A 12,739-nucleotide genomic window follows, 5' to 3' on the forward strand; every position below is an offset into this window, starting at 1 on the left:
GTCATCTTCGTGTCAGTTTTCCAGAACAACCTGTAGCACTAGGTCCCACTTCCAGACAATTAGTGGGATTATTATAAGATCACCAGACCAGCAGAATTGGAGAGACACGGGCTAATGATCACCGAAGATGCATCTTGGAAGACCAACTGTGCCTGAGCATTTCATTCATGTGAAGTATTAATGGGTCCCAGAAAACATGCCCCACCCTCGTGGCCCTTATCTGGAAACATCTTTTATTCAGTTACTGTAGTGTTCTTTGATCCCCTTCTCATGCAAGCACCACTTCTAGGTGCGTCTGAATGACTCTGGAGCAAGCACATATTTGCTATCTCTGCTTGAGACTCTTCCCTTGCAATCGTGTTCAACAATGTGGCTAATCCACAGACTGGAGACCTTTGTGTCAGAAGGCTTTCTGTGAGTCATTGTGCAGCCATGGCTCCGTTTTCCAGGAGTCCGCTTCAGTCCTCAGCCTCAGTTGGGTTTTTGTTTGGAACCAGCTGGTTATGCTGATGTCTGATTACCTTTTGGCTCGGCTGTAGGGAATCAACTGCCGGAGAGGCTCTTTACCTAAAAGCTACATTCAAAACTGAGCCTCCGATCATACATTTGCGGTCCTTTAACACTGTCATCTTCTGGTCCTAGTGTTGACCCTCTGTAGTTCTCTAAGTTCCTTTTATGCATGGTTTTCCACCTAAATATTTGTATAGCTGAAAACCCAAGCTAACCTAGTGGATATGATCTTGGAACATTGATGATTACCCTCTTACATGCCCAAGGATCAGCTGATGCTTATTTTGTGGTTGTGAGTGCTCCCTGTGTAGCACTGCTTTCTGCACTGGTGAACCGTTTTTCTGGGGCACCAATGCAAACAGCTATATGCTACAATAGCCTAAGAGAACTCCTGTTATTACAGGGTATTAAGTCTGCTTCTGCACGTTCACTTAGAGCTCCTGGCTGCTGAGCTAGTGTAATGGGTTTTCTGTTGAGGGGATAGGGACTCTGCAACTTCTTGTTCCTGTCATAAGCTCCCCTACCAAGTCAATGTTGTTCCCTGATCCAGATTTGCCTGAATAGGGGGCAGTAAGCAGTTTTGCAGGTCACTTGTCAGCAATCAAAAACAAACAAACAAACAAAACAAAACCAGAAACATGACATCACATCTTTAGAAAAAATAAGTCTGTTTCCTAATGGATATGTTTAAAATACGTTTTAGAGTAGAGATGAGTATATATACTGACTTTTCATGCAACCACTCTGACTTTAAAAAGATGGGATATTGCTTCTCTTAAGTCATGTGAAACTTGACTTTCTAACAAGAGTAAAATTTGGAGTGTATATCAAGATAAAAGAAGAGGAAAGTATTAATGCTAAAGAGCATGTATGTACAGAGCCTTATGTAAGTATAGAAACAGTCTCCCACCAACAAATCCATAGCCTTGATCCTTCTCTGGTCTTCTACAAAAATTAAGGATTCATTTTCCTTAAATACCTTGTAGATATTTGCCCCATTTTCATTTTCTCCTCTATTTTTGCCTTTATTTTTCATTTAGAAATATCTAAGTTTTATACAATATTATAGACAATATGGTCATCCTTTGATATCTGTAAGTGATTGTTTTCACAATTTTCTGAAGATAGTAAACTCCACGATATTAAAATCATATGTAGTCAAACATGTAGCACTTGCGTATAATAACCTAAACTGTCAATCATCTCTGTTACATATAATATGTGATATTATATGAACTATTTAATGAACAAAAGAGAAATCTATATATAGCACAATTATTTTTCAAACATTTTTGATCCATAGTTTAATTCATAGATGTGGAAACCACAGATATGAGTTCAGCTGTATTTTTATTGTGTACCTACCACACTACTTAATATATAAGAAAAATGAAAGTGTTCTGTGTTCCTTGTAATGGACTAAATTTCATTCTCTATAATAAGGAATGTCAAATTCCACCATCTACTAACTATGAATGTAATTTTATTTGGATATGATATCTTTAAAGACATAATTTACTTAAGAAAAAAAGGATTGAAATTATCCTAGATTTCTGTTGTGTCTTCAATCCAATGATGAGAGTTCTTGGCTAAGAGAAAGAATAGGAAGAAAAAATAGTAGGCTATGTGTTGAAAGACTGCTGCTGTTCGAGGTTGCAGTCACTCTGAGCTCTGTATTAGGTGCAGGACTTCCTCTCCCCAGCAGGGCCTCTGACTGACTGCCTGACTCCATCTGGAGAGTGTCTTTAGTCACAGATGTCCCTAACTACATTTGATATATGGCCCTTGACACAGCTCCCTGCTAGCTGTTCCCTCCCAGAAGCTATAGGATAACTAGGTACTGTGTTCCCATTCATATGAGAGGAATGTGCTCCCAAATGCAAAACAAACATCCTAAAAGTGCCTGCTTCCAACCAATTATGAATACCTATCCTGGAAGCCACCCACCCACTCCCCAAGGGGTTTATAGCCATTGTTCTCCTTGATTAAAGTTGAACTATCTCCTGAACTGACCTTAGAGTGTTTGATCTCCATTGTGCTTATGGCCTTCCAAGCCCTGTGTCTCTTCTTCTGTTCCTTTTGCCTCGGTGGGATGGTGGCCAACAGCCCCCCAGGGAAGAGGAGAGCCACAGCCATGCATGAGTTTTTCTCAGAAGTTGTAAAGAAATATCTATTCACCTCAGATACAGCACTAACAGACCAAATAATGGATTTCATGCAAATATAGTGTGGTAAAGCAATGGGTTTATTGAGATTATATATAGGAACATAGGTGATTCATGGCAAGCTACCTGAAAACTTGCCTGTAGTTATCCTACAGAAGAATCCCATCCACTGCATGAATGACATAAAATGTTATACCTCTGAAAAACTCCATGGGCCACATACTTGGAACTTAGACCACCAGAGTCCCACACGTATCTAACATTCCACCTCTGACACAATGTTAGGGAAAGGAGGAGCCCTGGGAAGATCTGTGAGAGACTTTGAGCCCATAATCCCAGTCCCTCCACTAGAAAAAGGTAATAAGGCTGATCTCAGGAGGTGTAAATTACTACGAATGCTCTGATTTAAGATACTAATGGTCATATCCATTCTGGGGGAAACAGATAAACAATAGAAGATCACATGAAATATAACCAGACATTAGAGACGCAAGAATGTTGTTTTTCCCTAAACCTCCTGAGTGTTCCTGGGTTAGCAACTTGCTTGCACACTTGTAGCCATTAGAACTGTCTGAGACTAAATATCTCTTGTTTTAAACTATTTGACTTTGTCATGATACTTAACCATAGATTTATAGAACAAAGAGTACCCTCTCCAGTGAATTATCAGTCCTCTCTCTCTTCCAATAGCCATTATCCTAAATAAGGTGTTGATTATTGTCTTACACACCCTGTGCAGTCTAGACACACATGTGTCTTTCCTACGCATCCCTTCTCTTATCCTTGTTTGACTCTGCCGTTAGTAGATGGTTCTTTCATACATTATACACTTTGTGTATACAGCATCATAAAGTTGATATATTTCTAGGGCTAGCTTTCTTTCTTACCCATTTTTCCCACTTCTCCAAACCTAATCGTCAAGCTTCCACATCTTTCTCTGTGTCGCAACTCTGAGGAATTCAAGTCTCATCATCAGCCTTTATTTTCCAGTTCAAGTTGCCTACAAGTCTCGAGTGAATTAACTAACATGGGTAAAGCAAAAACTTGGCCTCCCACCGCTCTAATATAGTTTTTTCAAGTATTAATGTGCTTTAGAATAACCTAAAAGACTTATAAAAACTCAGGTTTTGGTTCAGCTTGAACATATCTGACTCCATTTGTCCATAGCAGACTTGTGCAATTGCATTACTAACAAGTACCTAGATACTATTACTATTTCTGCTGCTGCTGCTGCTGCTGCTGCTGCTGCTGCTGCTGCTGCTGCTGCCCAGTGACACAATCTGGCTTCTAGGCCAGTACATTTGTTAGTTTCCTTGAAAGAAGCTAGACCTCACCATTTCTCTTGGGATAAATTAACACTAGTGTTGTAGTAGTTGGGGACACACTGAAAGAATTTAAAACATAGTTGAAAATGATCCGCTTTAATATCTACTAAGCCAAGAGCAAAAAAACAAACAAAAACAAAAAAACCCAAATCCTAAACAAAACAAACAAACAAACAAAAAAACCCAAACCTATCAATAGATTGACTCAGTATTATTTATGCAAAGAATTTAAGAATCTTCTGGTTAAGTTTTTCAAAATATTTTATTGACAAAAATAGTGGGATATAGTAAAATAACATAGGGAAACAGTCATATAACGGTAAGTTGACTTTTAAGGATGATGAAAATTAAACCAAAACTACTGTTGATAACATCCTCATGTGGTTTTGTTTTCCCGTACTTCTTTCTGTCTTCAAGCTGTAGGAGGTAATAACGGACAATTAGCAATTGTAGAGCATTACCATGCACCTGCTACTTTGCAAATCTAAGAAAGCTGTCAGGCCAACATGTGTGTGCTGTTTTAACATGATTTTTCTACAGTGTCTCTCCATCATAGCCTAGATTTTTGTGTATGAAAGCATTTATACAGACTGAATTCAGCCCCCTCCAACCACAGAAACTTTAATTTTATCATTTTTCAGGGACTGAAAATTTTCGTGGTGGTGTTGTTTGGTTTAGAGAGACCATTATGGGGTTTTAGTATTGTGTTCTATTGGAACAACAATGGCAACAACAAAAACCCTGCAGCTGGGTTATAAGGATGCACATCTGTAGTTCCAGCACTAATGATGTGAGGACAGGAAGTTTCTGAGTTTGAGGCTAGCCTGGGGTATATAACAACTTCCAGGACAGTGTGGTCTACATTATGACCATAGGCTCTATTCACAAATCACATTTCCTTAACCCATAGGTTCTCTACTGGTAAAACAACAAATGAAATGATGTAATGATAAGTTCATTAGGAAAATAACATTCCTGTGATTACTTTTCTGTTGACTATTACACAAAATAGAAAGAAGTTCAACTAAATGAATACTAAGATATTAATCCCAGGGATTTTAGTTATTGTAATTCTGTGAGTCATCACAACCTCAAACACATTTTTCCTGTTAAAATAAGAGATTGTTTCTGTTCCTGCATGATCAATATTACTTTAGTCACTTGTTCTGGTTAATTGTGTTCTCAAAAAAGCATGGGCTCACCTACCCAATGTGGCAAATCTCCCACCTGTTAATCCTGATATCCATAGCCCAATGAATGGAAATGAAGCCCATTTGGGCTAGGCAGATGGCTTGGCATTTAAGAGTGTTTGCTGCATGAGCATGGGGATCTGGGTTTTTACCCTAGCACCCATGTAACAAGCTGGTAACAGCCTTGTGCATGCCTCAAACTCCAGTACTGAAGGAAGTAAATGCAGGATCACTAGGTATTTCTAGTTTGCCAACCTAGCCAGACAACCTTGAACTCTAGGGTCACGGATGAGGCCTCCTAGGGAAAAGATGGAGAGTGAGGAAGGGAACACACCCAATGCACTCTTCCGATTCTGGATTGCATACATATGTGCATCCCATGAATGTATATACCACACATAGTCACTCGCCACACTCACACTTATCTGAACACATGCACATACACAAAAACACACAAATAATTTTTAAAAGAGAAAATTAACATTTAAGAATAGTGCAGTCTATGCTTTCTAAAGATCATTATTAACCTTAAACTGGATCTAAGAACTAATTTTTATATAATTCCTGATTGTTTCATGGTTCTTCTTGCTGTAGGTAGTTTATTGTATATGTGTCTAATAATATAAATGTATATGTAAAAACATTTTAAACAAGAACTAATTTTTAACAGTTTTCACTATTTGGTTTACCAAGAAAAATTTTAAACACATACACACACATATATAAAATACACATGTAAACATCATCAGGAATGATTGAGTGTTATACGTTACATATAGATACCTGGATTTTAGGCTTTGTTTTCAAATGAGTTTGGATTAGTGTCATCCTCCACCTCCTGGTTTTCATTCTCATTCTCTCTTTCCTCCTTAACTGTAGCTTTCTTGGTACCATGACGGGAACATTCATAGTTATGTTCATTTACTTGAATAAGTAAAGAAATATACACACATTAAGACTAGAACTTCAAAAAAAACAAAAAACCCTTCCAGTTTACAATCAGCAAGTGGCTATTTAGCCCTGGACTCACAGTATAAAAGTATGTGGCAACAGCAACGAAGTACCAGATATGTTTGGGTACCTTCTTCCTAGGGGATGAAACCACATTTCCATAGCCTTCAGAGTTTAACTGAGGGCTGGACTATAGCCGGTGGATAGTTTTCTCTGACATTCCTCTTTATTTGCCATACACCTCCCACCCCGTGCAGCTAATTATTTCTGACCCTTGGGACAAGAAGGAACAAAGGCACTTGGGTGTGGTGATATTTGCTGCCCTTCCCATCAAAACCCAGAAGGAAACATTCTCATTTGAATTAAAACAAAACAAACAAACAAAACAAACAAACAAAAAAAGAGTGAAGTATGTTGCTTTCTCAGTCTCAGTGTTTTCCCAGTTCCACAGTGGATTCTACCCACCACAGCACCTGCCCAAGGCCCATAAGCGGGATGTGGTCTTTACAGTAGAAAGGTTTTATGAGAGGACATGCTATAGCTCAGTTAAAGTGCCAAAACCCCATTGTAGATAACTCACCAATGCCTGTGAACGTTTCAAAATCTTCAGTAGCTTCATCCTCCTCCTCCTCTTCCTCCTCCTCTTCCTCCCCCTCCTCCTCCTCGTCCTCCTCATGAATCCCATCACAGTACTTCTGCATGGGTTCATCCTGGGTCTCGCCATCATCTTCCTGCTCTACATGAAACCAGGAGGCCTCCTCCCCTTCCTCTGCCTCCAGAGGATATTGCACCTCTGCTTCCAAAGCCACGGGGATCATGGCTTCTGGCACTAAGGACACATATTCTTCGGGCACCAAACCCTCTTCATCGAAATCCAGATATGAGCTTATCTCGCTGCTAATTTCAGCCCAATATCTCGGGGGTGGGCCTTCACGTTCGTCTTTTTCATTAGACATGGTAGAGGGCACACCTGTTAAGACAGCTGGGTAAGTTAACAGCTATTTTCCGGAGAGGGACACAATCAGCTAAGAAGCCTTACCTTAGGTAGTGAGGACAACTGCTACTTCGCCTTGAGACCTCAGATAAGAAAGGAATCACACTGGCCTGGGCGTTGCCATAGACAGAATGTTGAGGCGTCAACACATAGGTTTAAGCTCATTTGCTGAGAGGTGATGATTGACATATTTTGTGTCCAATGAATGACATAGGTCTGCCCTCGCCATGGAGATTCTTTTCTCTACTCGTCTCTGAGTCCTTAGGTGTCTAGGCTAACTTTAGATTCATGATGCCCTGTCTATCTGATAAGCTCCGCCACTGCCAGAAAAAGTAAAGTGTTATAATATGCTGGTACTTCGAGGCATTGTGATTTGTAACCTCCAGATTTCAACCTAGGGAGGACTCATGCCAATAGGGACAGAGACATTAAAAATAGTATAAAAACTAGATCTTGGTGGTTTAAAAAAAACCTGTCAGAAAAAGAAATAAAGATTTTTGGGGCTATTTTATTGTTATTAAACATTTATTTTAAAAGCATGTAAAGTTGCAATACATGAATTTACACTAGGCTGAAGAAAATGGTATTTTTTTTCCTTCAAAGCTGAGCTGAAGTTCAGCAGCACATAAGCCAGTTATCCCAGCACTTGGGAAGCAGAGATTGATGGATCTCTGTTGAGCTTGAGGCCATCCTCATTAACATAGTGAGTTGTAGGCAATCATAGCCACCAACAGAAAAATCAACCAAATAAACAGAAGTACAAGGTATTGAATAAGTACTTTCTCAAATTACACAAAACCTCCCAAGAATGCATAGAAATAATACTTTGAAAAGCAACTGTGCTGCTGTCAATAACTCCAACTCAATTTATTGGTTTTCCGGACTTATTCTGAAAATGTGGCCTTTACTCTGCATTGCAGAAAGGCTTGACTTCAAGTTAACAATAAGCTATCATCAGGGCTCTATCACTACGTGGTCACTTTAGAACTCCAGACTGTCCAACTCAGAGCATCTGGGAAATGCTGAGGTTTACATGTGGCTCTTATGTGGATTTCATTTACAAAAATCTAGTCCTTTTCTAAGATCTTGGAAAAGGAGGAATTCTCCCCGTTTTGGGCCTCTACCATCTTCATTAAAGCTATTTTCTTTTTTCCCCACTTGTCCCTTTGTCAAGTGGGGAACCACCAGTGGTCCTGGTGATATGATTCTGAGCAGAAATGTGGTAACAGTTTCTCAGTAAACAAAATAAGACTCTGTCAATTAGGGCCTCAGAGGCCGTGATCATGATTTAAAATATTTCTTAAAATTATGGAGACATCAGAGGCCACATCAATATATTTTTAAAAGAACAATGTTTTCTATGCCAGATTATTTTTTAGAAACAAAAACTGCTATTACAAACAGCTTCAAAATGTCAGGTATTAGAAAATACCAATAAATCTTTTTCATTACTCGAAACAAATTGCAGCACTTTAAATTCTGCCTCTGGTCCCACCTTTTTTTTTTTCCTTTTTTTTTATTAATTTATTCTTGTTACATCTCAATGGTTATCCCATCCCTTGTATCCTCCCATTCTTCCCTCCCTCCCATTTTCCCCTTATTCCTCTCCCCTATGACTGTTCCTGAGGGGGATTACCTCCCCCTGTATATGTTCATAGAGTATCAAGTCTCTTCTTGGTAACCTGCTGTCCTTCCTCTGAGTGCCACCAGGTCTCCCCCTCCAGGGGACATGGTCAAAGGTGAGGCACCAGAGTATGTGAGAAAGTCATATCCCACTCTCCACTCTACTGTGGAGAATGTTCTGACCATTGGCTAGATCTGGGTAGGGGTTTAAAGTTTTACGGCCTGTATTGTCCTTAGCTGGTGCCTTAGTTTGAGCGGGACCCCTGGGCCCAAATCTGCTTATCATAATGTTCTACTTGTAGGTTTCTAGGACCCTCTGGATCCTTCTACTTTGCCATTCTCCCATGATTCTCTCATCTAGAGTCCCAATAGAATGTCCTCCCCTCTGTCTCAGTTTCCTGGTAAGTGAAGGCTTTTGTGGGACATGCCCCTTGGGCTAATATGCAGATATAAGTGAGTATATACCATTTGAGTCTTTCTGCTTCTGGGTTAACTCACTCATTATGAGTGAGCACAATCCATTTATCCACAAATTCCGGGAATTCCTTGTTTTTAATAGCTGAATAGTATTCCATAGTGTATATGTACCACAGTTTCTTTATCCATTCTTCTATTGAGGGACACTTAGGCTGTTTCCATGTTCTGGCTATTATGAATAAGGCTGCTATGAACATGGTTGAGCAAATTTTCTTGTTGTGTGCTGGAGCATCTTCTGGGTATATTCCAAGGAATGGAATAGCTGGGTCTTGAGGAAGCCCTATTCCCATTTTTCTGAGATAGCACCAGATAGATTTCCAAAGTGGCTGTACTAGTTTGCATTCCCACCAGAAATGAAGGAGTGTCCCTTTCTCCCCACATCCTCGCCAGCATGTGGTGTCGCTTGAATTTTTTATCCTAGCCACTCTGATGGGTGTAAGATGGAATCTCAGAGTTGTTTTGATTTGCATTTCCCTGATGATTAAGGAGGTTGAGCATTTCTTTAAGTGTTTCTCAGCCATTTGATATTCCTCTGTTGAGAATTCTATGTTTAGTCCCAAGCCCCATTTCTCAATTGGTTTATTTGGTTTGGTGGTGTTTAATTTCTTGAGTTCTTTATATATTTTGGATATTAGACCTTTGTCAGATGTAGGGTTGGTGAAGATCTTTTCCCAGTCTGTAGGTTGTTGCTTTGTTCTCTTGACAGTGTCTCCTGCCTTACAGAAGCTTCTCAGCCTCATGAGGTCCCATTTATTAATTGTTGACATTAATGCCTGGTCCTCATAACCTTTTAGTTTAAATATGGAAGGGAATGTAGAAAACTGCTAGCACAACAGCAAAACTGGATCATAGGCCCCTTACTCTGAGATGTAAAGTTAGTTTGATCCTGAGCACTCTGGTGTGACTTTTGGTGTGCTGTTTGTTGTTCCAAGAGATTAGTTTGATAATTTACCAAATTAATTAATTGATTCCCTATTTGCTCCAAAATATTGCTTTGTAGCAGGCACAGAAGCACACTTTGCATTTTTTGTGTCCTACCCATGTATAAATCAACAGGCTAAGCATTCCTTATCCTAGATGCTTCCTAAAAATATATATTTTGTTTTTTGTTCTCTTAGATTCTGATAAATCTGTTTTATTTAGGTATTTGTGTATATATGTAAAAATGTACATAATGGTACATTTTGCCAATAGGACTCAAGCTTAAAAATGAATTTTCCTTATTACTATCTGCCCTTTATATGCATTTCCTGTAAGTAATCTTACACAATATTTTATATCCCTGCATTTTGACACAGACCTTTCATATGAGCACAATTATGAAATTTCTGCTTATGGTATTCTGTTGGTTTGGTTTTTTTGTGTGTTTGTTTTGGATTTTGAAGAATGTTAGATTTTGGATTTCAGATATATTCAAACTGTAGTGCCTTCATTCATTCTCATATTTGTGTGAGGCTACTGATTATTAGTTTCTTAGGCCTCCAGAGTGAAACCTTGTTTTTTCAGGAATCCATTTCCCTACATACAGTATTCATTAGAGATATTTGTTTTTCTTCTCTATGCAGCTTCTGGAGAAACTAAGAAACGTCCTCTCTCCAAGAAGGGGTTTTCAATAGACATTTAACCACACTCTACCATTAGGGAACCAGTACAATAATTTTGGTGTTTTGGGCTTCTTGTTAGAGCACAGTGTGAACCTAAACTTGCAGGACAGGAGGTCAGGAAGAAATCCATGTAAGGTAAAACGGGACATGAAAAGCAGATGGAAAAATCTGTCTTACAGGGATTTTATACCTACCTAGGCATACAGATCCAACACCACAGTATATGGAGAAGAAGTGTCAGCCTTGTCATAACTTCTGAAACCAGGGACCGAAATGAAAGAATAAGAAGGTAGAGGACACTTGTAGCTAGAGGCATGATGGGGTTACTGCCATTGACAACAAGGTGAAACATCAGAGAGAGAGAAGGGGACTGAAGACCTATATCATCCTTCAAAGAGGGAAGTAGGGCTTCCATTTTATTTCTGCTTTCCAAAGCTTAGACAGCTTTGGCTGTGAATAACCCTTATGAGAAACATCCCCTCCAAAAGCTATCTGGGACATATATTGGGACTTAGCCAAACTAGCATTTGTCTCAATTAGGGTTTCTATTGATATGATGAAACACTATGACCAAAAGCAACTTTGGGAGGAAACAGCTTAGTTCATCTTATAGATTATACGGTCCATCACTGAAGGAAGTCAGGGTAGGAACCTGAAGGCAAGAACAGACATTGAGGCTATGGAGGAATGCTGCTCACTAGCTTCCTCCTCATAGTTTGCTCAGCCTGCTTTCTCCTGCAGTCCAGGAATACCAGGCCAGAGGTGGTACTGCCTAGAGTGATCTGGGCCCTCCCTCATCAATCATTAATCAAGAACACACCCAACAGAGGCCAATCTGATAGAGCCATATTGTCAGAGGCCCTCTTCCCAGATATGTCTAGATTTGCGTTACGCTGACAAAACCAACCAGCACAACAGTTTTACAGAGTGGTCTCCTTAGTAGTTAATGCATACAGATTTACCTTCTGAGTAAAGAACAAAGTCTCCTTTCACATTTCAGGATGCTGTTTTGTCATATATATAACTCAAAACATGTGAAGCCTTTTTACAAAAAGGGCTACCAAGTCCCTGCTTTGGTCTGATTGTTTGTGTTCCCCTCAAATATTAAGTTGAAACCCTACATCCTGGGGCTTCAGGTAAAGTGCCTAATGCATAAGCGTGAAGAACTGACTTTGATCTGTAGAAGCAATGTAGAAAAGCTGGGCATCTGTGACATATGCTTCCAATCCCAGTGCAGGGGGTGTGGGGTGGCACAGAGACACATGGCTTCCTCAGGGCTCACCAGCCAGCCATGATACTCCAGTCAATGAGATCCAGGCCAATGAGAGACCTTGTCTCTAAAAAGGAGGTGGATGACATGAGTCTGAGGAACTAGACTCAAGATTGTCTTCTTGTCTTCACACACACACACACACACACACACACACACACACACACACACACACATATATACCACACATGCATACACACCACAAACACACACACACACACACCACATTCATATACACGCTGCTACTCACATGAACACCAATATATACACACAAGCACACAAATAGTCTTTAGAGAGGAAATCCTACTACTTGAGGTGATGGTGTTAAGAGATGGTTCCCTAAGGATGGGATGAAGTTATGGTGGCATAGCCCTCATGAATCCCCTCCCAAAAGAGGCCTTGGGGTTTTCCTTTATCACTTCTCCCAGGAAGACATATGGAGAAGTTACCATCTATGAACCTGAAAGCATTCCGTCATTTGACACTGGGATGGTTATTGTGAGATGTCAGTTTGAACAAATACAGTGTCACCTGGGAAAGGCTGTGGGCATGCCTATGTGGGATTGTCTGGATTGAATTAAGCGAGATGAGAAGACCCAGTCTACCATGAGCAAAACCATTGCCTGAGTT

At 39.8% G+C, this 12,739-nt stretch overlaps 1 protein-coding gene across 2 annotated transcripts in view; it reads right to left on the minus strand.

Annotated features, from left to right (window-relative positions):
* Nucleotides 1-4,248: 4,248 nt before the first annotated feature.
* Nucleotides 4,249-12,739, minus strand: part of LOC311602323 (uncharacterized protein) — a 32,043-nt gene continuing 23,552 nt past the window's right edge. The window contains exons 1-4 of one of the 2 annotated variants that reach the window (XM_084790247.1): nt 7,181-7,265; nt 6,722-7,111; nt 5,974-6,114; nt 4,249-4,417 (exon numbers count right to left, since the gene is read on the minus strand). In XM_084790247.1, the coding sequence (XP_084646373.1) occupies nt 5,981-6,114; nt 6,722-7,097 (510 nt within the window). In that variant the 5' untranslated portion in view covers nt 7,098-7,111; nt 7,181-7,265 and the 3' untranslated portion in view covers nt 4,249-4,417; nt 5,974-5,980. Of the gene's footprint in view, nt 4,418-5,973; nt 6,115-6,721; nt 7,112-7,180; nt 7,266-12,739 lie in introns of those variants that run through there. The other variant, XM_084790248.1, reaches the window with a different exon arrangement.

The sequence above is a fragment of the Acomys minous genome (genome assembly GCF_964271855.1).
Source record: "Acomys minous genome assembly, chromosome: 7".
Classification (NCBI taxonomy): Eukaryota; Metazoa; Chordata; class Mammalia; order Rodentia; family Muridae; genus Acomys; species Acomys minous.